Below are 27,234 nucleotides of genomic sequence, written 5' to 3'. Positions count from 1 at the left end.
TCTTGAAGAGAACACAATTCTAGCTCATAGTACAATCCCTAATCCTAGGTCTACTAGACTATTGCAACATCCTCTATCTCCCCTGCCCTGCAACAATGACTAACAATTACAAACCCAGCTCTGAGACTCGTCTACTCATTGAGGAAACACAACCACATTACAGAAGCATACCTCAACTCACACTGGCTTCCAATTCCAGCAAGAATACTATTTAAATTCTATTGGCTACTATTTAAAACTATAAACGGAGACAGCCCATCCTACCTGAACAACCGCCTCATCCAAACCACCCTCCATTCAAAGAACGTAAAAGGAAAAAACTATATGATGGCCTCCTGGCCTCCTAAGCAGCAAAACTTGACAACCAAATCTCCAATCTACTGATAGCGACCCCAGACTACAAAACATTCAGAAAAAAAACAAAGACTATACTATTTAAGAAATCCCTGGAAAAAGACCTAACACCACAAGTTCTCTTCCCTCCCTCCACTAACTCCCCAACCCCCAGAAACAACCTACTCTACTCTTATTTTCCCTGAAAATGACCAGACATCTTCTGTAATCCGCCTTGAATCGCGAGGTAATGGTGGAATAGAAATCCATAATGTAAATAATGGCTCACAAAATTAGTAATTTGGAACACTTTTATTAATATAAGTAATAATGAACTTGTTTGCAATAAGCCTGAAAACAGAAAATTGATGCTAAATTTATTACATATGAAGTCATTTTAAAGGTACATTTAAATAAGTTGGATAAAAAGCCACCTCAAATTGTCAAAGTCCCCACTCCCAACTTCTGAACTTTTGTGAGGCCCTAAGCTGTAACTCATTTAGCTTCTAGGTAAATCTGTCACTTGCTTCTGGGGCACGATGACGGCAGCGGGCTTTCATTGCTTGGGCTGCCGGCTGAAGACCAGAAGACTCCATTGCAAGGGGAGCATGGAGCCAGGAGCAATGCTGAGGCTGTGGAGCTAGAAGGACACAGATTGATGCCGCACCGCTCGGGGGACTGCCGGCCAGGAAAGTGGGATAGTAACCCAAGTTAATGAATACCACTGTCACCTAGACAATGCAATATAAAGGAACAAAGCCACATTTCATGGGTCCCATTTGAAAGTCTATGATCGGCTTGGCTACAGCCTGAGGCAGCAAAAGGTGTAGCGATTGTCATTTGATTTTTCTGCTGTGAACCGCCTAGACAACTTATTGTGAACTATCTTTGGTCTTAATTGCCTTCACAATAGGTTGTCTTGGTAGGATTATTTCAAAATCCAGATAGCTGTGAACACTTGAGGTCTTTTAGCCTTAAACCCTACCATCTATCGATCTATCTATTAAAAATAGTGGGCTTTGTGATAAAGAAATCTCTCTCATACATCAATATTTAAGGGATATTTATTCTACTTTGACTGCACAGAGCTTTTCATACCTATGAGGTTTCTGCCTGAACATCTTAAGCCACGTTTGTGGTGGTGGGAGGGTCTTCTTCTGAGACTTTTTCCTCCTGTTTGGGTTTATTGCCGGCTTTGTTCCTTTATAGGCATTGTCTCTGTGAAAGTGTTATTCATGTCGATATTTGATTTTCACTTTATCTGTGTTATCTATATCAGGTTAAAGGACAGCTCATTTGAGGTGGGGGGGGGGGGGAAAGAGGCAATGACACCCCTCAACTACATCCATGCTTGCAGTCGTCCACAAACAGCAGATGTGGGAGCTTATGGATCTTTGCCAGGTCTAGGATTAAGACTAAAACCATAACCCTAAAGTGTTTCTTTCTAATAAAGATTATCACATGCATTCTATAAATGTCCACTGTCACATATAATTTCCCGGGGGGGGCAATTTCCCTACATGGGTTAGTTCTGCACCTACTAGGACAGTATTGAACCTCACTTCTATGCCAGGATCTGTGGAGGGCGATGGTCTCTCAAATTTACTGCCGCCTTTCGCCATAGAAACTGCACCATGCCACGGACTGTTCTCCTATGGGTTCGTAAGATATAGCATGCAAAGGCAACCTATCCGGGGCTGCTTGGAAAATCTTTATGGTCAAGCCGGTAGCGCCCAAAACAACGGGAAATATTTCAGTACGTTTCGGCCACATTTTCTTTGGTTCAGACTTCATTTCTTGGTACTGAAGGATCTTCTTTTTCCCTTTCTCTCTCTGCATGATTCTTAATCACTTGGAACCGACACCTCTATGATTCATGCAGTTCGGGTAGGTTTCTCTTTCACCGTTAGCTTTTTATCTCCTGTGGATTATGTCATGATTTCTGTAGCTATAGTTTTGAGTGAATCTTTTATCAAGTACAGAACATTTATATGGTTCCTCTCGGAAATATCTCCAAAACAACTGCAACAGTAGTTAACCTCACTCCTAAGCTAGCGAATGCAGAGTATTCTCTTCAATAGGATAAATTTACGGGTAGGGCTTTTATTATTACTCTGATTTCTCCCTAGTATGGATTTTACATGGCTTCTTAGATTATATTTTGAATGGAAACACTTTGTACATAAAGGACATTTAAAGGGTTTTTTCCCTGTGTGGATCGGGAGATGGTGGCTCAAGTTTGTCTTGTCGGGAAATCTTTTCTTCCACTGTGAACAATGAAATGGGTGTGCGATACTTTTCTAGCACTGATTTTAGATAAAATTTTATCAGAGTGCATGAACAACCTGTTTCCCACATTCAGTAAACTTAAAGGGTTTCTCTCCAGTGTGGATTTCAAGATGGTTGCTTAGGTCCGATTTCAAAGAGAACCATTTCCCACACTCATTACACTGAAAGGGTTTCCCTCACAGGCCAATGTCTCCAAAGGGGTTAGTTTTCTCTCTTTGGTGATTCCTTTGATGTGTCACTAGTTGAGATTTCAAAACAAAATGCTTTCCACATTCAGTACATTGAAATGGCATCTCACCTGTGTGGATTCTCTGGTGAGATTTCAGGTAATACTTCTGACTGAAACTTTTCCCGCATTCAGTACATTGAAATGATATCTCGCCTGTGTGGATCTTCTGGTGAGTTGTCAGGGAATATTTCCCGCTAAAACATTTCCCACATTCAGTACATGTAAAGGGATTCTGCCTCATGTGGATCGCCTGATGGCTCACTAGTTGTGATTTCCAAAGAAAACATTTCTCACATTCTTCGCATTGAAAGCGTTTCTCCCCGGTGTGGATTCTACAATGTTTCACTAGGTTTGATTTCCAAAGAAAGCCCTTTCCACATTCAGTGCAATGAAATGGCTTCTCGCCCGTGTGGATTTTCTGGTGAGTTCTCAAGGTTTGCTTCTGACTGAAATGTTTTCCACATTCAACACATGGAAAGCGTTCTCCGGTGTGGATTCTGCAGTGTTCCACCAGGCTTGATTTCCAAAGAAAGCCTTTTCCACATTCAGTGCATTGAAATGGCTTGACACCTGTGTGCATTTTCTGGTGAGTTGTCAGGGAGTGCTCAAGAGCAAAACATTTCCCACATTCAGTACATGGAAAGCGTTTTTCTCTTGTGTGGATTCTAAAATGTTGCACTAGTTTTGATTTCCAGTGAAAGCCTTTCCCACATTCAGTGCATTGAAACAATCTGTCACCTGTGTGGATTTTCAGATGTGTTCTCAGGGGAAGATTATTATTGAATGGTTTACCACATTCAGCACGTGGAAAAGACATCGAAGATCGTTCTTGGGCAATGCCTCCAGATGTTGCCGCTGCTGGTGTGTGCATTTTTCGGTGTGCTGTTAGTGAATCCATGCAAAAGAAACTTCTTCCACATTCAGTGCATTTGACAGACTTCGAAAGCTCTTCCGAGGGGTCAGTCCTCTCTGCTCCAAGTGATTTCCCCTCTCTGTGATGGAGGTCATTGCTATTTTGGAAGGGTGTCTCCTCTCTCAGGAGTCTCAACTGCTCAGAGATGTTTCTGAGCTCCCTCTCACACTGGGTGACTCCTACAGGATGTCTCTCCTTCCACTCCGTCCCTTGAGAAACACCAACATTTCTTGGGTGCGGTTTCCATTTTAAACAATGTTCTTCTCTGCTCTCTCTCACTTCATCTGTCACCTCATGATCTGCTGAATATGAACAGAGACATTAAACATTTTTTAGTAATCAGGAATCAGACTTTATCTAATGCCAGCCTGAAGCTCCCCTGCTTTCACTGCTGTCCTGACTTTCCGGGATGTCTAATGGCCAAAGGAATGTTTTGAAACTTCTACATGGGTAGAAAAATGGAAAAAAAGTTGACTCTTTTGATATGATCATAAGGCAATTATTTGAATAACTGAATATTTATATTGTTTTAGGAATATGTTGTGTAATTGTTTCAAGCTTTTTGAGCACCAGAGGGTAGGTTTTTATGCCAGTGACTGAGCTAGGGAGTTTGAGAATTTCTCTATATAACTCCCGTTGAAAACCTGAGGCTTTTCCTTCCCTCTAGTTGAGCTCTTTAAATTTCTAGAGTAGGCAACTGAGTACGAATGAATATGTGTTGAAGTGTTGTATATTATTCTAATCCAAACAATCAAGATGAGGAGTAGTAGACTCGAGAGCAATGTTAGGAAAATGAACATTCAGTCGAGGACGGGCTGGGGAGGGTTTCAATGGCTGGGATGGGTAAGATGGGAAGGAGTGAGCTTTGATGGAGACTCCAGTAGACGCAACCTAAGCACACTACTAGGGAGGGTTCTGGGTTTCTCGCCCAGAAATATCTAAGAAAAAGGACCATTTAAACTAAATAATTTATAGAGGATGTATGGTTGGGCAGACTGGATGGACCCTAGTAACATAGTAGATGACGGCGGATAAAGACCCGAATGGTCCATCCAGTCTGCCCAACCTGATTCAATTTAAATTTTTTTCTTCTTGGGTACTCCTAGAGCTCATGGAAAATACCCCAGACTGGTTGAATTTGGAATGGCGACTCATGTTTCCTTTACATTTATCTCATGTTCTCAGTATCAAGATGCCTAGGAAATATAAAGAGAACAGAATATTAATGAATACATGGAAAACATTACGTTATGTCAGTAATTTAACACCTAACCCAATACACAAATCAACAAATCAGTCTTTATGGCTAAACTCCAAGATTCAAATTGGCGGATTTAAAATCGTATGGAAGCATTGGATTATTGCAGGTATACGGACTTTAGATGATGTTATTTCAAATGGTAAACTGCTTGACTTTTCACAGTTTCAACATAAATTTGGTCTTAATAAATCACAAAGCTTTAAATGGTTGCAACTGAAGGAGGGGTTCCCTGAATGGAAAACTCTCAATAATCAGTATAGTCTGGAGTTCTTATGCTTTCAGGCGGATTTCTTGGGACATCAAGCCACACAGTGGTATAAATTGATATATGGATATATGAATAAAAAACCAAAGACTTGTCTTAGAGACATTTGGTGCATTGAGATTAAGCATCAAATTTCTGCATCTCAATGGCCACGAATTTGGTCTTGGAGAATGAGATGTACAGTGTCTGCATCTATGAGACAAACTTGGTTCTTTTTGTTACATAGAGCTTTTTGGACCCCAGTTAGATTACAAAAGTTGGATAGCTCTAAGTCTAATAGATGCTGGCATTGTAATCTGGATCATTGCTTACTAGAAAACCATGTAGCTTTATCATATGATACAATTCTGTTTGGGATGTCAATGAGAGCAAAAAGTCAAATTTCATCAAGTAACAATAAACTTTTATTGATTATGACAGGAGTTGCCATACAACATATCACCAGTAATTGGAAAAATTATAAAAGGCTTAACTATACTTTTTGGTGGAATTCGCTATGTCATATTTATAAAATGGAAAGAACAATGGCCATACAAAAAGGGAACTATAATAATTTTAAAAAGATTTGAGGGGCCATTGACAAATTATTGCAATGATTAGACGCCATTATCTACTGAAAGTACATAGGGGGAGGGGAGAGGGTATAAAGTTATATTAAGGGTTTGATCAATAGATAAGAATATAATATTTTTATATTTTTTGATTAAAATATTTGTGGAAAGGGTGGGTGGGGAGGGCATAATTTTATGTTTTTAAGATGATGTTAGAAGAAATACAAGTAATGTTTACAAGGTTTAAATGATGTAATATTGTGTTCTAGATGTAAGTTGGAAAAATGAATAAAGAATAAAAAAAAAAAAAAATATATATATATATATATATTTTCTTCTTAGCAAGTTCTGGGCAAAAATGCAAAGCTCTACCTGGTACTGTGCTTGGGTTCCAATTACTGAAGTCCTCATCAAAGCTCGCTCCAGCCCATCCTCCCTCAAATGGCCATATACAGACACAGACCGTGCAAGTCTGCCCAGTACTGGCCTTAGTTCAATATTTACTATTATTTTCTGATTCTAGATCCTCTGTGTTCATCCCATTTTCCTCTCCACCACCTCTCTCGGGAGCGTATTCTAGGCATCCACCACCCTCTCCGTAAAGAAGAATTTCCTTCCATTGCTCTTGAGTCTAGTAAGGAAATTCTTCTTTATGGACCACTCAGGTCTTTATCTGCCGTCATCTGCTACTGCTCAGTGTCTTTGAGTAGGGTACTTTGGTGGCTGACTTTCCTACCTCCAGTTTGCAGCCTCTTTTGTCAGATTGACTCTGCACCCCACCCACATTTCTGCTGCTGTTTCAATCTGAAGTTTAATTTAACCCTCCTTTAATGAAGTGTTAGGGTGTTTTTATTGCAAGCCATGGCGGTTAAAGCACCGACAGTCATAGGAATTCCATGAACACTGGAGCTTTTACTGCAGGGGAAGGGCAGGAGAGATTCAGGGAAGTCAGGGCAGGAGAACCAGGGTGGTGATGCAACGGGCAGGCAGGAGATTTTCGGGGAAGTCAGGGCAGAAGAACCAGGGCGGCGATGCGGCAAGCAGGCAGGAGAGGGCGGCGAGCAGGGCAGAAAGCAGGGTTTCCAGAGACGGAAAGACGTTTTCGACTGGTCCCCAGCAGTCACTTTTTCAGTTGATCAGCCCAGTCAGATTGAGAATTTTGTGTTGTGAATCGCATCCCTGCCTACCTTTCATGCGTTTCTCCTCATCTGCATGCACGGATTCGAAGCAGATCGCAGGAGAGGTTAGTGAATGGGGCCCAAGGGAAATCTGGTCGCAAGGGGGTCACAAACCGATCGGTACACGATAGGTTTGCTTTGTGAATCTACCCTATATCTGCTATAGAAATCACTCCAGCTTCCTGTTCTGAGTCTCACTCACTGTCAGTCACTCACAAACCTATGTGTAAAAGGGAAATACCAGGAAATCTGTTCAGAGATTCCTGATCTCATCACAGATATGGGATAAAGGCACAGACTGACAGGCAGAGGCAGGTCTCAAGCAGAAAGACTCACAGATACAACCTCAGATTCTAAACTAGACACAGGACAATTCAGGAACTGGAGTTAGGGGAATAGTCACATATGACCTTCAGTGTCTTCAAAAAATGCGGATAAGGCAATCTTTACCTAGAGACATCAGGATCTCATAATTCTCCATCATCACTTCCCGGTAAAGCTCCTTCTGACCTTCATCTAAATACATCCACTCCTCTTGGGAGAAGGAGACAGTGATGTCTTCAAACGTCACCCGCATCTGAAATACAAACAAGAAACTCACTCAGGGACATGAGAAGATGTTCAGAATACAGGAATTACAAAATAAGAGGATACTAAAGCAGAGAAAGCAGCTGGGAGGAGAATGAGGACAAAGAGCCTGAAGAGTGGATGGAGCTGTGCCAGGAAGCAGAAAGTGAGATTGTCCTAAAGCAGGAGGAGAATGAGGAAGAAGAGCATGGGGAGTGGAGGGAGCAGTGCCAGGAAGCAGAAAGCAAGAGCGTCCTAAAGCAGGAGGAGAATGAGGAAGAAAAGCTTGGGGAGTGGATGGAGCAGTGCCAGGAAGCAGAAAGTGAGATTATCCTAAAGCAGGAGGAGAATGAGGAAGAAGAGCCTGGGGAATAGAGGGAGCAGTGCCAGGAAGCAGAAAGTGAGATTGTCCTAAAGCAGGAGGAGAATGAGGAAGAAGAGCCTGGGGAGTGGATGGAGCAGTGCCAGGAAGCAGAAAGTGAGATTATCCTAAAGCAGGAGGAGAATGAGGAAGAAGAGCCTGGGGAATAGAGGGAGCAGTGCCAGGAAGGAGAAAGCGAGATTGTCCTAAAGCAGGAGGAGAATGAGGAAGAAGAGCTTGGGGAGCGGAGGGAGCAGTGCCAGGAAGCAGAAAGTGAGATTGTCCTAAAGCAGGAGGAGAATGAGGAAGAAGAGTCTGGGAGTGGAAGGAGCAGTGCCAGGAAGCAGAAAGTGAGATTGTCCTAAAGCAGGAGGAGAATGAGGAAGAAGAGCCTGGGGAGTAGAGGGAGCAGTGCCAGGAAGCAGAAAGTGAGATTGTCCTAAAGCAGGAGGAGAATGAGGAAGAAGAGCCTGGGGAATGGAGGGAGCAGTGCCAGGAAGCAGAAAGTGAGACTGTCCTAAAGCAGGTGGAGAATGAATAAGAGCCTGGGGAGAGGAGGAAGCAGAATGTGAGATTGTCCTAAAGCAGGAGGAGAATGAGGAAGAAGAGCCTGGGGAGTGGATGGAGCAGTGCCAGGAAGCAGAAAGTGAGATTGTCCTAAAGCAGGAGGAGAATGAGGAAGAAGAGCCTGGGGAGTGGAGGGAGCAGTCCCAGGAAGCAGAAAGTGAGATAGTCCTAAAGCAGGAGGAGAATGAGGAAGAAGAGCCTGGGGAATGGAGGGAGCAGTGCCAGGAAGCAGAAAGTGAGTCTGTCCTAAAGCAGGAGGAGAATGAGGAAGAAGAGCCTGGGGAGTGGAGGGAGCAAAGCCAGGAAGCAGAAAGTGAGACTGTCCTAAAACAGGAGGAGAATGAGGAAGAAGAGCCAGGAAGCAGAAAGTGAGATTGTCCTAAAGCAGGAGGAGAATGAGGAAGAAGAGCCTGGGGAGTGGAGGGAGCAGTGCTAGGGAGCAGAAAGTGAGATTGTCGTAATGCAGGAGAATGAGGAAGAAGAGCCTGGGGAGTGGAGGGAGCAGTGCTAGGGAGCAGAAAGTGAGATTGTCCTAAAGCAGGAGGAGAATGAGGAAGAAGAGCCTGGGGAGTGGAGGGAGCAGTGCTAGGGAGCAGAAAGTGAGATTGTCGTAATGCAGGAGAATGAGGAAGAAGAGCCTGGGGAGTGGAGGGAGCAGTGCTAGGGAGCAGAAAGTGAGATTATCCTAAAGCAGGAGAAGAATGAGGAAGAAGAGCCTAGGGAGTGGAGGGAGCAGTGCCAGGAAGCAGAAAGTGAGATTATCCTAAAGCAGGAGGAGAATGAGGAAGAAGAGCCTGGGGAGTGGAGGGAGCAGTGCTAGGGAGCAGAAAGTGAGATTGTCGTAATGCAGGAGAATGAGGAAGAAGAGCCTGGGGAGTGGAGGGAGCAGTGCTAGGGAGCAGAAAGTGCGATTATCCTAAAGCAGGAGGAGAATGAGGAAGAAGAGCCTAGGGAGTGGAGGGAGCAGTGCCAGGAAGCAGAAAGTGAGATTGTGCTAAAGGAGGAGGAGAATGAGGAAGAAGAGCCTGGGGAGTGGAGGGAGCAGTGCCAGGAAGCAGAAAGTGAGATTGCCCTAAAACAGGAGGAGAATGAGGAAGAAGAGCCTGGGGAGTGGAGGGAGCAGTGCCAGGAAGCAGAAAGTGAGATTGTCCTAAAGCAGGAGGAGAATGAGGAAGAAGAGCCTGGGGAGTGGAGGGAGCAGTGCCAGGAAGCAGAAAGTGAGATTGTCCTAAAGCAGGAGGAGAATGAGGAAGAAGAGCCTGGGGAGTGGATGGAGCAGTGTCAGGAAGCAGAAAGTGAGATTGTCCTAAAGCAGGAAGAGAATGAGGAAGAAGAGCCTGGAGAGTGGATGGAGCAGTGCCAGGAAGCAGAAAGTGAGATTGTCCTAAAGCAGGAGGAGAATGAGGAAGAAGAGCCTGGAGAGTGGATGGAGCAGTGCCAGGAAGCAGAAAGTGAGATTGTCCTAAAGCAGGAGGAGAATGAGGAAGAAGAGCCTGGGGAGTGGAGGGAGCAGTGCCAGGAAGCAGAAAGTGAGATTATCCTAAAGCAGGAGGAGAATGAGGAAGAAGAGCCTGGGGAGTGGAGGGAGCTGTGCTAGGGAGCAGAAAGTGAGATTATCCTAAAGCAGGAGAATGAGGAAGAAGAGCTTGGGGAGCGGAGGGAGCAGTGCCGGGAAAAAGAAAGTGAGATTGTCCTAAATCAGGAGGAGAATGAGGAAGGACAGCCTGGGGAATGGAGAGAGCAGTGCCAGTCTCCTTTCTTCTTCTGCTTGCCCACCTGCCTGTCTCTCTCCTACCTCCTTAGCAGCCATCTTCCTTCTTTCTTCCATGCCAATGAGCTGTGCTTTGTCTTCCTCCCTGGGAGCAGCTTTAGCCAGTAGGAAGAGACTGAGCCAATGGGTGTTAGAAGGGCGGGATCTTGTCTTCCTGTCCCCTCCCAGCAGAGTCTGGTGACCAATCAGTGGAAGGGGTGGAGTCTCCCTTTGCTGTTATTTTATATCATTGAGTCACTTCCTAGCACTTTGCAGTCATGGAGGCCTGAGAGAGGAAGCAACATCTTGCTTTTTTATCCTAGACACAAGCAGCTGCTGTCACATCTGGCTGGATGTTGCTTCACATTTGTTCCTTGCTTTCTTTTCACATCTTTTTTTATTTATATTTTCTTATGCAAAATCAGGTGATACCTTTTTTACTGGACTATCTAGAGCAGTGGCTTTTGCTAATTTTTTTTTCCAATTCTTTATTCATTTTTCATCTTCCATCAAGTACAGAATATTACATCAATTGAATCATGCACATCACTTGAAATTCTTTCTATTAGCATCTTAAATATATAAATTATCTCCCTCCCCAACCACCCTTTTCACAGATATTATAATCAAGAATTAACATACATGTGCAATATTCATAGATATTGATTAAATCTATTTTATAGGTATATACCACCCCCCTCCCCTAATTATAATTATACTTTCAATGGCGTCTAATCATTACAATAAGTTGTCAATGGCCCCCAAATCTTCTTAAAGTTATTATAATTCCCCTTTTGTATATATGGCATAACGAATTCCACCAGAAAGTGTAATTAAGTCTTGTGTAATTTTTCCAATTTCTGGTGCTATGTTGAATGGCAACTCCTGTCATTATTAATAAAAGTTTATTATTATTTGATGAAATTTGACTTTTTATTCTCATTCCCAAATAGGATTGTATCATATGATAGAGTTACATGGTTTTCTAATAAGGAATTAATTTGTGACCAAATTGATTTCCAAAAGGCCATGATACAGGGACAAAAGTATAATAAATGATCCAAAGTCCCTGCTTCCAGATTACAATGCCAGCATCTATTAGACTTAGAGCTATCCAACTTTTGTAATCTAACTGGGGTCCAAAATGCTCTATGTAACAAAAGGCTTTTGCTAATTTTTAAGTGACAGGCTGAAGGAGAACCGATAAATAAATATCTTCCTACATGACATTTCTTGACATTCATTTATAGAAACAGAAACATGACGGCACATAAAGGCCAAATGGCCCATCTAGGCTGCCCATCCGCAGTAACCATTATCTCTTTCTCTCTCCGAGAGATCCCACGTGCCTAATAGAAATATGACGGCAGATAAAGGCCAAATGGCCCAACCGCAGTAACCATTATCTCTTTCTCTCTCCGAGAAATCCCATGTTCCTATCCCAGGCCTTCTTGAATTCAGACACAGTCTCTGTCTCCACCACCTCTTCCTGGAGACTGTTCCATGCATCTACCACCCTTTCTATAAAAGTTTATTTCCTCAGATTACTCCGGAACCTATCACCTCTTAACTTCATCCTATGCCCTCTCATTGCAGAGTTTCCTTTCAAGACAAAAAGGAAACCAATATGGTTCTCTAAACTAGTGGCAGAGAAAATAAAGGCGAAAGAGTTGGCGTTCGTCAAATATAAACAAACCCAAGAAGAGGAGTGCAGAAAGGACTACCGGGTGAAACTGAAAGAAGCCAAGAGAGAGATACATCCGGCGAAAGAGCAAATGGCTAAAAATGTAAAAAAAGGAGACAAAAATTTTTTCAGATATGTCAGTGAAAGGAGGAAGATGAAATATGGAATTGCTAAACTAAAAGATGCTGGGAACCGATATGTGGAGAGTGATGAGGAAAAAGCAAACGTGTTAAACAAATACTTCTGTTCTGTGTTAATGGAAGAAAAACCTGGAGAAGGATCGAGATTGTCTGGCAAAGTTACACGAGAAAATGGAGTAGATTCTGTGCCGTTCACGGAGGAGGGTGTTTATGAGCAACTTGAAAAACTGAAGGTGGACAAAGCGATGGGACCAGACGGGATCCATCCCAGGATACTAAGGGAGCTCAGAGAGGTTCTGGCGAGTCCTATTAAAGACTTGTTCAACAAATCTCTGGAGACGGGAGTGATTCCTGAGGATTGGAGGAGAGCGGATGTGGTCCCTATTCATAAAAGTGGTCACAGGGATGAAGCAGGAAACTACAGGCCGGTGAGCCTCACTTCAGTTGTTGGAAAAATAATGGAAGTGTTGCTGAAAGAAAGGATAGTGTACTTCCTTGAATCTAATGGGTTACAGGATCCGAGGCAACATGGCTTTACAAAAGGTAAATCGTGCCAAACGAACCTGATTGAATTTTTTGATTGGGTGACCAGAGAGCTGGATCGAGGACATATGCTAGATGTAATTTACTTGGATTTCAGCAAAGCCTTTGATACAGTTCCACATAGGAGGCTGTTGAACAAACTTGAAGGGCTGAAGTTAGGACCCAAAGTGGAGAACTGGATTAGAAACTGGTTGACAGACAGAAGCCAGAGGGTGGTGGTTAATGAAAGTCGCTTGGAGAAAGGAAAGGTAAGTAGCGGAGTCCCTCAAGGTTCAGTGCTGGGGCCGTGTCCGTCAAGGTGATCAATGATGCGGTCCTTTATCAGTGCCTCTACCATCTTTCCCGATACTGAGGTCAGACTCATCGCTCTGTAGTTTCCCGAATCTCCCCTCGAACCTTTTTTGAAGATCGGTGTAACATTTGCCACCTTCCAGTCTTCCGGAATCTTTCCCGATTTGATCGACAGATTGGCTATTAGTTGAAGCAGTTCAGCTATAGTCCTTTTCAGTTCCTTGATGACCCTCGGATGGATGCCATCCGGTCCCAGGGATTTATCGCTCTTAAGCTTATCAATCTACCTGCATACCTCTTCTAGACTGACCGTCAACCCCGTCTTCATTTCCAGTGTATGCTGTGTATATCCTCTTCAGTAAATACAGACACAAAAAATGTGTTTAGTTGGTCGGCGATTGCTTTGTCCTCCTTTAGCACTCCCTTCATTTCATGGTCATCCAACGGCCCAACCGCTTCCTTCACGGGTTGTTTCCCCTTAATATATCGAAAGAACATAATAAAAGCCTTACTGGGTCAGACAGAACAAGCAGTGGCTTGCCCCGTGTCTTTCTCAATAACAGACTTTAACTTTTCCTCCAGGAAACTGTCCAAACCTTTCTTAAAACCAGCTACGCTATCCACTCTTACCACAACTTCTGGCAATGCGTTCCAGAGCTTTACTATTCTCTGAGTGAACAAATATTTCCTCCTATTGGTTTTAAAAGTATTTCCCTGTAACTTCATCGAGTGTCCCCTAGTCTTTGTCATTTTTGACGGTGTGAAGAATCGATCCACTTGCACCCGTTCTACTCCACTCAGGATTCTGTAGACTTCAATCATATCTCTCCTCATCCGTCTCTTTTCCAAGTTGAAGAGTCCTAACCGTTTTAGTCTTTCCTCATACGAGAGGAATTCCATCCCCTTTACCATCTTGGTCGCTCTTCTTTGAACCTTTTCTAGCGTCACTATATCTTGAGATTAGGAGACCAGAACTGAACGCAATACTCCAGATGAGGTCACACCATGGAGCAATACAGGGGCATTATGACATTCTTAGTTTTATTAACCATCCCTTTTTTAATAATTCCTATCATCCTGTTTGCTTTTTTGGCCGCTGCCACACATTGGGCGGAAGATTTCATCGTATTGTCTATGATGACACCCAGATCCTTTTCTTGGGTGCTAATCCCCAAGGTGGACCCTAGCATCCGGTAAATGTGATTCCGGTTATTCTTCCCAATGTGATGTTATAGGATTGGCCTAAGCATGTTTCCTTGTCTACCTGGTCTTTCATGGTCAGGTTTTGGTCCAGTGTTACACCCAATATCTTCATAGTGGGTTGAATTGGATAACTAAGGCTGTTGATACACATTGGTGCTTTAGTGTCAAGTGGGTATGGCGCTGCTATGAAAAATTTTGTTTTCTCTGAGTTTAGTTTTAGTCTAAATTCGGTCATCCATTGCTCCATCCGATTTAATACTTCTGTTGCTTTGGGGGTGACTTCTGAGACAGAGTTGGTGAATGGGATGATTATCATGAAGTCGTCAGCGTAACTAAATAGTTTTATCCCCAGCCGGGATAGTTGTGCACCCAATGAGGACATGTAAACATTGAAGAGCAAAGGGGATAGCGGTGATCCTTGTGGCACGCCAGATGGATTGCTCCATGTATCTGAGAGATCGTGATTGAAACGGACTTGGTATGTGCGTGATATAAGGAAACCTCGAAACCAGTTCAGTACTTCTACTCTGATTCCGATTGCGTCTAGGCATTGTAACAGTTTTCCATGGTCCATCAAGTCGAAGGCGGAACTCATGTCAAATTGCATGATTAGGGCATTGAGGCCCTTACTGTACAAGTAGCGCAAATTGTCCAGAATGGCCGCAATTACCGTTTCAGTGCTAAATAGAGGCCTAAAACCAGATTGAGTTTCGTGCAGGAGGGAGAATTGGTCAAGGTATTCCATTAGTTGGGTGTGTACCAGTCCTTCCATGATTTTTACCATAAATGGAATAGATGCTACAGGTCTATAGTTGGTTATTGATGTTGCTGGTTCTTTACAATTTTTTTTTTTTTTAAATGAGAGGTCAGAATCGAAGATGACTCCAAGGTTGTGAGCAGAGGAAACTGGAACAATGACAGTATGGAGAAAGGAGGAGGAGGAGGAGCAGAGGGTTTAGGAGGAAAGAGGAGCAGCTCAGTCTTGGATATATTTTGTTTCAGATGACGGCAGCAAAGACAGCCAAACAAGCCGAGACTTTTTCTTGGACTTTAGGTGAAATTTCAGGTGTAGAGAGGTAGAACTGGGAGTCATCAGCATAGAGGTGATACTGAAAGCCATGGGAGGAGATCAGGGCACCTAGAGAAGAGAAGAGGTCCTAAGACAGAACCCTGGGGTGCACCATTTGGCCTTTATCTGCCCTCATGTTTCTATGTAACCTTGTTCCTAAGTTTGTCTGCGGCTCTCAAGGACAGAAACTGATCAACATATTTGGTTTTAGAGTTTCAAACAAAGCCCTTATGCCTAAGAACAGACACAGATCAGAAAAATCTTTCACACCCTCTGGAAACTTCGGTCCATCAGAGCTTACTTCGATGCTTCATCATTTTGAATTCTAGTACAATCCCTTATTCTCAGTCAACTCGATTATTGTAACATCGCCTACTTGGCACTCCCCCAGAAGTACATGCGACGATTGCAACTAGTTCAAAATACAGCGGTTAGACTACTCTGTGGACTGAAGATGTTTGATCATGTGACACCTTCCTATCGACTTTTACACTGGCTACCGATGGAGGCACGTGTGAAATTCAAGTTTGGTTGTTTTTGCTTCAAGGCACTCTATGGCTTAGCCCCTAAATACATAACAGACCTTTTCTCTTTCTCAACCAACAGACACAAGCGAAGCTCACACCTGAACTTCGTTTCTCCACCGGTTAGAGGTTGTAAATTTAAAAGTCATCACCAACATCTTCTCGCACATCAAGCAGCATTATGGGGTAAAGACCTTGAACTGCTTGTGCCTACTACCTATGGAGAATTCAGGAAACGCCTGAAAACACATCTGTTCCTGAAATACTTAGGAGACCAACCTATTCAATCTTAGTCCTTAACAACCGAGCGCAAGAACCACCTGTCGCTAAATCTGTACTTTGCTCATTCAATCTGTAACATTTCTAAGCATTGTAAACCGCATAGAACTTCATGGTCCTGTGGTATATAAACTGTTATTATTATTATGACTCCCAGCTCTACCTCTCTACACCTGAAATTTCACCTAAAGTCCAAGAAAAAGTCTCGGCTTGTTTGGCTGACATTGCTGCCGTCATCTGAAACGAAATATATCCAAGACTGAGCTGCTCCTCCTCCTCCTCCTTTCTCCATACTGTCATTGCTCCATTTTCCTCTGCTCACAACCTTGGAGTCATCTTCGATTCTGACCTCTCATTTTTTACGTATATCCAACAATCTGCTGTCGCTTCCATCTCCTCAATATCACCACAATTGGCCCCTTCCTCTCTGAGCACACTACCCAGACCCTTGTCCAAGCTCTCGTAACCTCATGCTTAGATTACTGCAATCTACTCCTAACTCGTATCCCTTAGTGTCGCCTCTCCCCCTTGTAATCTGTGCAAAACTCTGCTGCGAGACTCATCTTCTACCAACCTCGCTACGCTCATGTCACCCCTCTCCTTAAGTCACTGTCACCGCATACAGTTCAAGATCTTATTGCTGACCTACAAGTGGGTTCATTCTGCTACCCCTCAATATCTCTCCTCGCTTCTTTCTCCTTATATACCTCCCAGAGAACGCCTTTTCTCAGATAAGTCGCTCTTAGCGTTGCCCTTCTCCTCCACTGCCAATTCCAGACTTCGTTCCTTTCATCTAGCTGCCCCCTATGCCTGGAATAAATTGCCCGTTTGTCCGTCAAGCTCCTTCCCTTGTTTAAAAGCAGACTGAAAACCCACCATTTTGATATAGCTTTCAATCCATAACCCTACTCATCAGACCTCCAGTCCAGCCCATTCCCCTTAACTGCATCAAGACATCCTGTTTGTCTGTTTAGATTGTAAGCTCTTTGGAGCAGGGACTGTCTTCTTTGTGACTGCGTTAAGTCTGGTAGCACTATAGAAATAATTCATAGTAGTAGTGTGAAGTTTCAGTCTTTGGGAAGCAGAGCTGAGATTGTGATGTCATAAAGCCTCATTCCACCAATAAGAACCAACCATATCAGTGATGTCATAATGGCTTGATTGTCCTGTACTCCTCCTCTCTGCTCTCCAGCACCAAAATCTACCCTCAGGGATTGCAGCAAAGTGGGAGAAAGGAAAGGCTGAAGCTGGTGCTGTGGAGAAGAGCTGGGGGATGGCTCAGCAGGTAAAAGAGAAACTGAGCCTGCCACTGCTCCCTCCACTCCCCAGGCTCTTCTTCCTCATTCTCCTCCTGCTTTAGGACAGTCTCACTTTCTGCTTCCTGGCACTGCTCCCTCCACTCCCCAGGCTCTTCTTCCTCATTCTCCTCCTACTTTAGGACAATCTCACTTTCTGCTTCCTGGCACTGCTCCCTCCACTCCCCAGGCTCTTCTTCCTCATTCTCCTCCTGCTTTAGGACAATCTCACTTTCTCCTTCCTCCACTCCCCAGGCTCTTCTTTCTCCTCCTCCTGCTTTAGGACAATCTCACTTTCTGCTTCCTGGCACTGCTCCCTCCACTCCCCAAGGCTCTTCTTCCTCATTCTCCTCCTGCTTTAGGACCCTCTCACTTTAAGCTTCCTTGCACTGCTCCATCCACTCCCCAGGCTCTTCTTCCTCATTCTCCTCCTGCTTTAGGACAATCTCACTTTCTGCCTCCTGGCATTGCTCCCTCCACTCCCCAGGCTCTTCTTCCTCATTCTCCTCCTGCTTTAGGACAATCTCACTTTCTGCTTCCTGGCATTGCTCCCTCCACTCCCCAGGCTCTTCTTCCTCATTCTCCTCCTGCTTTAGGACAATCTCACTTTCTGCTTCCTGGCATTGCTCAATCTATTCTCAAAGCTCTTCTTCCTCATTCTCCTTCTGAATTTAGGATACTGTCTCCAGGAGCATAGGTTGATTATCTGATGTAAAACATTGTGTGTGTTTCTGGTTTGTGTTTCAGATGCGGGTGAAGTTGGAGGGCATCTCTGTCTCTTTCTCCCAAGAGGAGTGGGCGTATTTAGATGAAAGGCAGAAGGAGCTTCACCGGGAGGTGATGAAGGAGAATTATGAGCTCCTGAGGTCTCTAGGTAAGGATTACATTTTTAGCAGACTGTGGGGTTTTATTTGCACTCATATCCTAAGGTTTGTACATATTTCAGTGATTCTAGTGCTGGGAAATAATCCTTGCAGGGGTGGATCATAGTTAAGACTCTGCTGCTGCAGACAGGATTTTGCCTCTGAATTTTTGGCCAGTCTTTGAAGCTGTTCTCTCAGGGTTTCTGCAGCTGGGATTGTGCTTGTTGCAGGTTTCCGGGTCTCGATTACCCAGTCTCGGAAGCTCTTTCCACTCTTAGAAGCAGAAATGTGTGTGTGTGGGGGGGGGGGGGAATAAGAATCCCATCACTGCCTCAGTCGCTGCTTGCCTCTCTGAGCCTGTAAAGAACTGTCTAGCTCAGTGTTTTTCAACCTTTTTTGGGCAAAGGCACACTTGTTTCATGAAAAAAATCACGAGGCACACCACCATTAGAAAATGTTAAAAAATTTAACTCTGTGCCTATATTGACTATATATAAAGTAATTCTCTTGAATAGGAATCAAATAAACACAAAGAAAGTATTTTATAATGCTGCCACCGCCAACAACACCGTTGGCGGCGGTGGCACTCAAGTGGCTAAAGAGCCGCAGTTTGCCGGCCTAGGGACAACAGACCACCCCCCACCCCCACCCTGGTATGCCACTATCTGTACCTCACTCCCTCCCTATGACCAAAAATTCTCCTTTCTTCTATTCCCCGTGTACACAACCATCTCTTTCCCTCCCTTCCTCTCTCCAAAGTCCATGCCTTCTGTGTCCAAACACTCATTCCCTCCCCCACCTCAGCATCTCTTTCCCTCCCTTCCTCTCTCCCAAGTCCATTTCTTCTGTGTCCAAAAACGCACTCCCTCCCCCACCTCAGCATCTCTTTCCCTCCCTTCCTCTCTCCCAAGTCCATTTCTTCTGTGTCCAAAAACGCATTCCCTCCTCCACCTCAGCATCTCTTTCCCTCCCTTCCTCTCTCCCTCCCTTCCTCTCTCCCAAGTCCATTTCTTCTGTGTCCAAAAACGCATTCCCTCCCCCACCTCAGCATCTCTTTCCCTCCCTTCCTCTCTCCCAAGTCCATACCTTCTGTGTCCAAAAACCCATTCCCTCCCCCACCTCAGCATCTCTTTCCCTCCCTTCCTCTCTCCCAAGTTCATGCCTTGTGTCCAAAACGCACTCCCTCCCCCCTTTTGTGTTCCGTGTGTTCTTTGCAACTTTCTCAGCAAAACGAAGCTCAAGCCGCGAGGCTTGTCTTCTGCTTCCTGCCTGCCCTGCCGCGCACAAATAGCCAAACGGAAGTATTCTCCGACGTCAGCGCTGACGTCAGAGGGCAGGCTTTGCTTAAGCCCTCCCTCCGACGTCAGCGTTGACATCGAGGAACGCTTGCGATCAGCTATATGTTAGCTGCAGGGCAGGCAGGAACAGAAGACGAGCCTCGCGGCTCGAGATGTATTGAACTCCGCGGGTCCCCCGTCCAGCTCTCTCCTGTCCACGTGGGGCGGACCGCCCCTCTCCCTAGACTGGTGGTACTGCCCTGATGGCGGCCCTGACCGTACGGCACACCAGGCAACATCTCGCGGCACACTAGTGTGCCGCGGAACAGCGGTTGAAAAACACTGGTCTAGCTGACCTTTTCCTGTCTGCTCAGATTGCTCCTACTTCCCAGTTACTGGATTTGTGGTTGAAGCCCACGGCAGTGTTCAGCCTGATCTGGGTTTTTTTTTTTGCCATTTATTCATTTATTTTATTACAGTTTTTATAGCCTAAATAATTTACATTCATGTACTTAGGTATATTTCCATTTGCCCCAGTGGGCTCACAAGCTATCTAATGTACCTTGGGCAATGGGGGGATTAAGTGACTTGCCCAGGGTCATAAGGAGCAGTGTGGGTTTGAACCCACAACCTCAGGGAGCTGAGGCTGTAGCTTTAACCACTGCACCACACTCCCCAGAGGGGAGCGGGAGAAGCGGTCCGCCTTGGGCACGGCCCCCTCCTCCTCTCTGGCCCCTCTCTTGCTTTCCCCATACCTTATGTTTGCTGCCCGCGTCAGCGTGGGTGCGCTCTGACATCGCTTCCGGGACCGGTTTCTAGGAAGTGACGTCAAAGGGTGAGTCGACACCAACGTGGACATGGTGCTCGCACAGGAGAAGTAAAAATGGTATGGGGAAGGGGGATGTGCATTCCAGGGGGGGAGAAGATGGCCGTGGAGGGGGCACCACTTCCCCGGGCGCCTTTCACCCTTAGTACGCCACTGTCCAGTCTGTAAAAGTATCTGAAGCTGCTGTCAAAGCTCACTCCAGCTAGGAGGTCATTTATGTGTTGCTTCGTCAGATTCCATCTTCTGGGTTTATCCCCTGCGTTCTTGAATTCTGTCACCATTTTTTTGTCAAAACACAGAAAATGGAAGTGACACTACTTGTTTTAAAGCCAAGGTGAGTCAAAACGGCAACTCAAGCCTATCTCTTTAAGTGCTCAGTCGAAATGATGGAGCATCTGAAGTAATCACCTCAAATCATTGGATGTGAGACACGGTGCACAAATTCATCATCAAAGAAATCACTGTGTAAATTCAAAACGTGAAAACTTATCTGAGAAGAGCTGGGTAGGGCTCAGAAACACGTTCTGGGTTCTAACGTGTTTCGCCTGGGCTCAGGGGTGAAATCTGCTGCGTTAGAACCACAGAACGTGTTTCTGAGCCCTACCCTGCTCTTCTCAGATAAGTTTTCACGTTTTGAATTTACACAGTGATCTTTTGGATGATGAATTTGTACACACCGTGATTTGAGGTGATTACTTCAGATGCTCCATCATTTCGACTGAGCACTTAAAGAGATAGGCTTGAGTTGCCGTTTTGACTCACCTTGGCTTTAAAACAAGTAGTGTCACTTCCATTTTTTGATTTTTGGTATTCGTCCCTTTTGGAAGTGAGTTGTTGTGAGTTTTTTGGGGGGGGAAATCCAGGAATCCCCATGTCTGTGGAAAAAGTATTTCCCAGCATTGCTCCTAAGACACCCCACCCTGCAACCTCTGCTCGTGACCTCTAGTTCTGCTGCCTCCTCATTTTGGAAAAGATTACAATACCTTTTAAATATTTAAACGTCCGTCATATCCAGTCTAGGGGAACTATATTGAGGTCGTACATCTTTTGGCACAAACCCCATATCGTTTTTGTCACACTCCTCTGAACCGCCTCAAATCTTTTGATGTCCATACAAGATACAACCTCCAAAAGTCGGGACCTCGTCAACAACATTAACACTCCTTTCTTCTGCTTGATATGCCTCTCTCGATACAGCCCAACATCCTTCTGACTATAGCCTCCTCCAAATCCTGGCCCCAGAAACCTCTAAAACTGCACTTAAAGGACCTCTGCCCTCCCCAATGTCTCCCGGACTTCAACGGAGCTTACTCATATTTGTGCTGCTGCTAAGCCTGCTTCAGCTGGGGAATCTGCCTTGGGCAAGCACGTGGACATAATCCAAAAGCTTCTGTCTTCAGGCTGCCAGTCAGAGGCTGAGACACCACGTTAGTGGGGAGGGGGAACACGGCCGGCACCCGATAGAGCCCTCAGGATCAACATGGGGCCCAGAGGTGTAGTGAGGGTTCGTGGCGCCCCCTTCTCAGTCCCCCACCTCGGTATTACCGAGCGCGTGTTGCTTTCCGTTCCCCGTACCTTAGTAACAGCAACCTCCAACCTGCGTGGGCTCGCCCTCTGATGTCACTCCTAGGCACGGGGAGAGAGGAGGCCGGATGCCCCACCCCTACCAAGACGGCAATCGGGGTGGACCGCCCTCCACAGCCCAGTGAAGCAGAGCCAAGAGAGAGAGAGAGAGAGAGAGAAATGTCGAGGATTCCTTCTACACAACTCGCGACTTGAGGCAAATAAGTCCCTGCTTCAAGGCTTGTATGAATCTCTGTTTTCAGTCAGTTCTTACTCCGCAATGCAGTATCTTAAAGGGCAGCAGATGGGACACAGGGACAGATATGATGGTTGAGACAAAGGCACTGGGCGAAATAAAGTGGGTAAGTAAATTTGGGGTAAGTTCTATGCGCATCTAGGTTGTCTCGATGGAGTGTGACTGGCTGGTCAGTTGCCAAAGCCATTAGAGGCTTAGGAAAAGAGACAGGCTTTCACCTTCTTCTGACAGTTTGATTCTTGGTCACTAATACATGGTTCATATTTCTTTTTATATCCAGCAGCTAATGAGATGAGACTGAAAAAGGAGAAGAGGGAAGAACAGCTTTTGAAATGGAAACCGTACTCAAGCCAGGTCGATATTTCCCAAAGGACTGAGAGGAGAAACTAGGAGAAGAAGCCGAAAGACCCTGTAGGGGATTCACTCCATGAAAGATGGGGAGTTCACAAACATCCCCCAAGCACCAGAGACCCCCTTCCAGAATACTTTTAAATGCCACCGGAGATACCCGAGCACAGAGCTATCCCCTGAAAATAATAATGACCGATCGACACCACCAGATAAAGGAGGAAGGGAAGAAATCTCTTGTGTGTGATGTCGGTGGGAGAAGTGTTCAAAAGCAATCTGATTTACTGCCGCATCAAAGAACCCCTTTTGTGCTCAGAATGTGGAAGAGGCATCTAGGACGCCATCGGAAAACACACACAGAAGCGGCCCTTCTTCCAAGTACTAAGTGTAAGAAATATTTCACCTGAAAGGATTCCCTGATACGACCCCTGAAATCTCACACAACAGAAAGTTCTTCTAGGTCTTCCCAATGCAGTCAAGTAGGAATTCTCCAACAGCGGCTGGGTCCATTAACCCAGAAAGACCTTGGATGCCTTTTCCATGCACTGAATGTGGGAAATGCTTCTATCGTAAAGATACCTTAAGAATACACCCAGGCGAGAAACCATTTCAGTGCACAGAGTGTGGAAAAGGTTTTATTGCGAAATGCGAGCTCTTGAAACATCATAAAACCCATCCTGGAGAGAGACCGTGTCCATGTACTGAATGTAATAAAGCTTTTGGGAGGAAGGAATTCACACAGGAGAAACGCCTTTTCTATGTGTGGAATGTGGGAAAAGGTTCAGTCGAAAGGATCTCTTAATCTTACACTTAGGAATGCAGAAGGAAGAAACTACATTAATGCAGTGAGTATGATAGAAAGTTTTATGTCCACCAATGGCAGAAAGGATATCTGAGAAAGCCAATGTTCAATGCAGTGCAAAAGTCTTTATTTGATATGAAATGTTCTGGGGTTGTTGTTTTTTTCAGATATTTTTTTGTTTTTTGGCTTTAGAAACTTTAATGTAAAATCATAGCTTAAATACCAACACACTCCTAAATAATAAATGACCTTGAAAATAAACTCTTTGATTGAGTACATTAATTTCATTTTTAAAAATGTGGCAAACCATGTACAGTATGACAAAGGACATGGTGCCATTCCTTTTTTATATGATTTATTTAGTCATTGCAAATATAGTACAAACTGCTTGGAAAAGAGACGGGTGAGGGGAGATAGGATTGAAGTCTACAAAATCCTGAGTGGAGTAGAACGGGCACAAGTGGATCGATTTTTCACTCTGTCAAAAATGACAAAGACTAGGGGACACTCGATGAAGTTACAGGGAAATACTTTTAAAACCAATAGGAGGAAATGTTTTTCATAGTCTGTTATTGAGAAAGACCTGGGGAAGCCACTGCTTGCCCTGGATTGGTAATTAGGAAGATAGGTGCTACTCCTTGGGTTTTGGCCAGGTACTAGTGATCTGGATTGGCCACCGTGAGAATGGGCTACTGGACTTGATGGACCATTGGTCTGACCCAGTAAGGCTATTCTTATCGCTCAGATAAGTTACCAACATAGATTGAATTCCACCTCTCAAAGTGACCAAAAAATTATAGATAAACTAGTCTTATAGCCCGTTACATTAATGGGTGCTAGAATATATGTGTGTCTGTCTTTCTTTCTTTCTCTCTCTCTCCTTAGTCGCTTTCTGTATTTTTGTCTTTCTTTTTCCTTGGCTGTCCACCACCACCCCTTCTCTGCTTCCCCTGTCCAGTCTCCTTTCCTTTTACCTCCCCTGTGTCCACCACCCCTTCACTGCTCTCCTTATCCAGCAGCAGCCCTTCTCCCTGTTCAGCAGCACCTCTTTCCTGCTCCCCCTGTTCAGCAGTAGGCCTCCCTTCCTTTTTCTTCCCCCCTCCTCCTTCTTATCCCTATGATACACTTACCTTGCTCTGCCCCTGATCAGAGGTTCCCTCCGCCGACAGCCGCCTCAAGGCCCACCCAGTTGCACCCATTGGTAAAGTTCCCTGTGCTGCATCCCACACCCCGCACCCCTCCTGATGTGACTTCCTTTTTCCGGCCTGACTGCCGCTGCCGAAGATAAATTTTAAAGGTAGGACCGGGTGGGACGCTGGACCAGGGTGGTGGATTGAGAGCCAGAAAGCCAGAGAGCCTCTCTCGACCTCCGCCTGCATGCAAGGGAGCCTGAGCCGGCAAGACCGCGAGAGAGGAGCCTGCACGGAGCGCTGAGTTAATAAGAGAGGGCACAGCCGGAAATGGAAAAACGGCACTACCATTTGAAGTTTATTTTTAAGTTTGAAGTTGCCACGGCGGCTCCTCTCACGATCGCTGCCTGCGTCCAAAGCCTTCTCCGACGCAGGTGCGGCTCATGAGAGGAGCCACCGCAGCGACTTTAAACTTTTAAAAATAAACTTCAAATGGTAGTGCCGTTTTTCGTTGATGGAGGTCTGCGCGAGCAGGGAGGCGGTATGGGGCCGCTTATTTTTAATTTTGAAGGTGGCGCGAGCTGGAGCAAGTCGTCTCTCTGCAGACCGTCCTGGGCCGGCGTCTGCCCTCCGCTCACACACGGCTCCCTCGAAGCCCTCCTCATGGCAGCCGACGACATAGTAAGCGCACATGCGCACTCTTGCTTGCACAGCACGACAGATCAGGGATCAGGGAAGCACGGGGTATGAGTGCGTATGCGCGCTTAGCGTTTTATTGTATTAGATTAGAAAGGCCTCCCCCAGCTTGGCCACTCTTGCCTCCCCCAGCTTCCCCGCTCTTACCTCCTATAGGCTAATAGGGCAGCTTGCAGGCTCACTGGTGTTATAGCGATCCCTGCAGCTGCCCGTGGTCCTCAGCGGCACGTCCTTTCTGCTACGATCCTGCCCCTGCTCTGACGTCAGGAGCAGGATTGTGGCAGAGAGAACGTGCCGCTGAGAACCACGGGCAGCTGCAGGGATCGCTATAACAGAGGGCACAGTGTTATAGCGGGAGAGCATCCTCTCTGCTGAGCCCAAGCCCTGGAAAGCTACCCCTGCTGAAAGAAGACCCGGAAGGCAGGTTCAGGCCTGGAGGATATGCTGCTCGTCTCCCAGTACTGCCGACTCTCTGGCCAGGAGCTGGAGGCCACAGGCCTCCGGGAACCCGCCACCGCCACGGACTGAGGAGCTGCAGCACAGGCGGGGAGCAGTCAGCCCTGAAGACGTGCTGAGACTGCAGAGAGTTACCACCAGTCAGTACTGGGCTCTATAGCCGTGCTGCTGCCTTATTACGGGAGCCTGGGCCTTAGGATGGGGTTAACTAGCTGCCTTGGGCCTTATAGGTGCATTATTGCCTTACTGTCTCCATAGTCTCTTGAAAGAGATGGTGGAGACAGAGACTGTGTCTGAATTCAAAAGGGCCTGGGATAGGCACGTGAGAATCTCTCAAAGAGAGAAAGAGATAATGGTTACTGCGGATGGGCAGACTGCATGGGCCATTATCTGTCATCATGTTTCTAAGACTTCTGAGGAAATTTAAAAAAAGTTATGGGATAGGAGGTAATGTTCTATTATGGATTAAGATCTGCTTAAAAGATACGTAGAAAACAGAGAGTAGGGTTAAATGGTCAGATAGGTTGCTGGTCTTTGACCGGAGGGCCGCCGTGTGAGCCGACTGCTGGGCATGATGGACCACTAGTCTGACCCAGCAGCGGCAATTCTTATCTTATCAGCAAGCTTGCAGACTGCCCTATTAGCGTTAAGGAGGTAAGAGTGGGGAAGGTGCAGGCTGCAGGGGGAGCAAGCGTTCGTTCGCGAGGGTGGGGGGAGCAGGCCTTCGCAGCAAAAGCAGAAAATGTGCCTTCGTGGCAGGGGGGAGTAGACCTTCGTGGAGGGAGCAGGCCTTCGCGCAGGGAGGAAGAAAGAAAGTGCCTTCCTGGAGGAAGCAGGCCTTCGTGGGGGGAACAGGTCTTTGTGGTGGGGAGCAGGCCTTCAGGGCAGGGAGGCAGGCCTGTGTAGAGGGGGAGGAGGAAGGAGTAAGAGAGGGGAGGGGAGATGCCAAACCTGGGGTAAAGTGAAGGGAAGAGAGAGACCAAACCAAAAAGAGGGGGAGGAAAGCAGAGGAGAGGTGCTGGACTAATGGGGAGAGAGGGAGAAAGAAATGCAAGACTACAAGGGGAAGGTTACAAGAGGGACAGATACTGCTCCAAAGTAGATGGCCAGGGTGCAGGATGGCAGGAGCGATAGTAGGAGAAAGCCTGAACCTGGGGAAGGGGATACAAGAGGTAAGGAAGAGAGAAAGAAGCTGGATATGGGGAGAGATAAGATGCTGGGTATGGAGGGAGCATAGGAAAGGGACAGTACTGGAAAGGAGAATAGGGACAGGGACACAGAAGAGAGATGCTGGATGAAAGGATAGTTGAGAAAAGGAGAGATGGTGGATCTGTGGATGGTGGGGGTCCATCGCTGCAGCTGCGGGGGGATGGAAATGAAAAAAAGGAAAGATGCCAGACCTCTGGGGGAGGAAAGGGAAACAGAAGGGGAGGACAGAGATGGAAGATGGATGGTTAGCACGAAGAAAGAAGGGAAAGCCTGATCAAAAGACAACCATTTGAAAAATGAACAGACAACAAAAGGTAGGAAAAATGATTTTATTTTCTGTTTTTATGATTACAATATGTCAGATTTGAAATGTGTATCCTGCCAGAGCTGGTGTTGGACTGCAAACGTGAGCTAGGATTTAACAGAGAGAGGAAAAGTCTTTTTTGTTTCTTTATTTTGTTTACACCACAGCGAAAGCAAAGGGGGTGAAGAGGCTAAAAAAGAAACCCAGCAGGA

The 27,234-nt window shown here is 45.6% G+C and overlaps 2 protein-coding genes across 5 annotated transcripts; one reads left to right on the top strand and one right to left on the bottom strand.

Annotated features, from left to right (window-relative positions):
* Positions 1-754: 754 nt before the first annotated feature.
* On the bottom strand, positions 755-10,491 carry LOC117354744 (gastrula zinc finger protein XlCGF26.1-like). Of its 3 annotated transcripts, none has more exons than XM_033932693.1 (3): positions 10,291-10,491; positions 7,470-7,596; positions 755-4,066 (listed from the first exon to the last, which is right to left on the bottom strand). In XM_033932693.1, exons 2-3 carry the CDS (start codon positions 7,594-7,596, stop codon positions 2,799-2,801), a joined length of 1,395 nt encoding a protein of 464 aa, XP_033788584.1. In that variant the 5' UTR covers positions 10,291-10,491; the 3' UTR covers positions 755-2,798. The 3 variants fall into 3 exon arrangements, with proteins under 3 accessions (XP_033788584.1, XP_033788582.1, XP_033788583.1); XM_033932691.1 differs by having other exon boundaries at positions 10,310-10,491; XM_033932692.1 differs by having other exon boundaries at positions 755-4,063; positions 10,310-10,491.
* LOC117354745 (zinc finger protein 37A-like) lies at positions 10,476-23,477 on the top strand. Of its 2 annotated transcripts, none has more exons than XM_033932696.1 (3): positions 10,476-10,689; positions 18,040-18,166; positions 22,361-23,477. In XM_033932696.1, exons 1-3 carry the CDS (start codon positions 10,618-10,620, stop codon positions 22,465-22,467), a joined length of 306 nt encoding a protein of 101 aa, XP_033788587.1. In that variant the 5' UTR covers positions 10,476-10,617; the 3' UTR covers positions 22,468-23,477. The 2 variants fall into 2 exon arrangements, with proteins under 2 accessions (XP_033788587.1, XP_033788586.1); XM_033932695.1 differs by having other exon boundaries at positions 10,481-10,689; positions 22,358-23,477.
* The last annotated feature ends 3,757 nt before the right edge of the window (positions 23,478-27,234 follow it).

The sequence above is a fragment of the Geotrypetes seraphini genome, chromosome 2 (genome assembly GCF_902459505.1).
Source record: "Geotrypetes seraphini chromosome 2, aGeoSer1.1, whole genome shotgun sequence".
Lineage (NCBI taxonomy): Eukaryota > Metazoa > Chordata > Amphibia > Gymnophiona > Dermophiidae > Geotrypetes > Geotrypetes seraphini.
This window is presented reverse-complemented; position numbering and strand designations above follow the sequence as displayed.

What these genes read in the sequence shown, in the direction of transcription:
- LOC117354744 (XM_033932691.1), bottom strand. Translation starts at nt 10,342, where the DNA reads ATGGAAGAAAGAAGGAAGATGGCTGCTAAGGAG. An exon ending in GGAAGATGGCTGCTAAGGAG is followed by an intron (nt 7,597 to 10,309) that starts GTAGGAGAGAGA and finishes TTTGTATTTCAG; the next exon opens with ATGCGGGTGACGTTTGAAGA. An exon ending in TGAGATCCTGATGTCTCTAG is followed by an intron (nt 4,067 to 7,469) that starts GTAAAGATTGCC and finishes GTTCATATTCAG; the next exon opens with CAGATCATGAGGTGACAGAT.
- LOC117354745 (XM_033932695.1), top strand. Translation starts at nt 10,618, where the DNA reads ATGTTGCTTCACATTTGTTCCTTGCTTTCTTTTCACATCTTTTTTTAT. An exon ending in ATTTTCTTATGCAAAATCAG is followed by an intron (nt 10,690 to 18,039) that starts GTGATACCTTTT and finishes TTTGTGTTTCAG; the next exon opens with ATGCGGGTGAAGTTGGAGGG. An exon ending in TGAGCTCCTGAGGTCTCTAG is followed by an intron (nt 18,167 to 22,357) that starts GTAAGGATTACA and finishes TTTTATATCCAG; the next exon opens with CAGCTAATGAGATGAGACTG.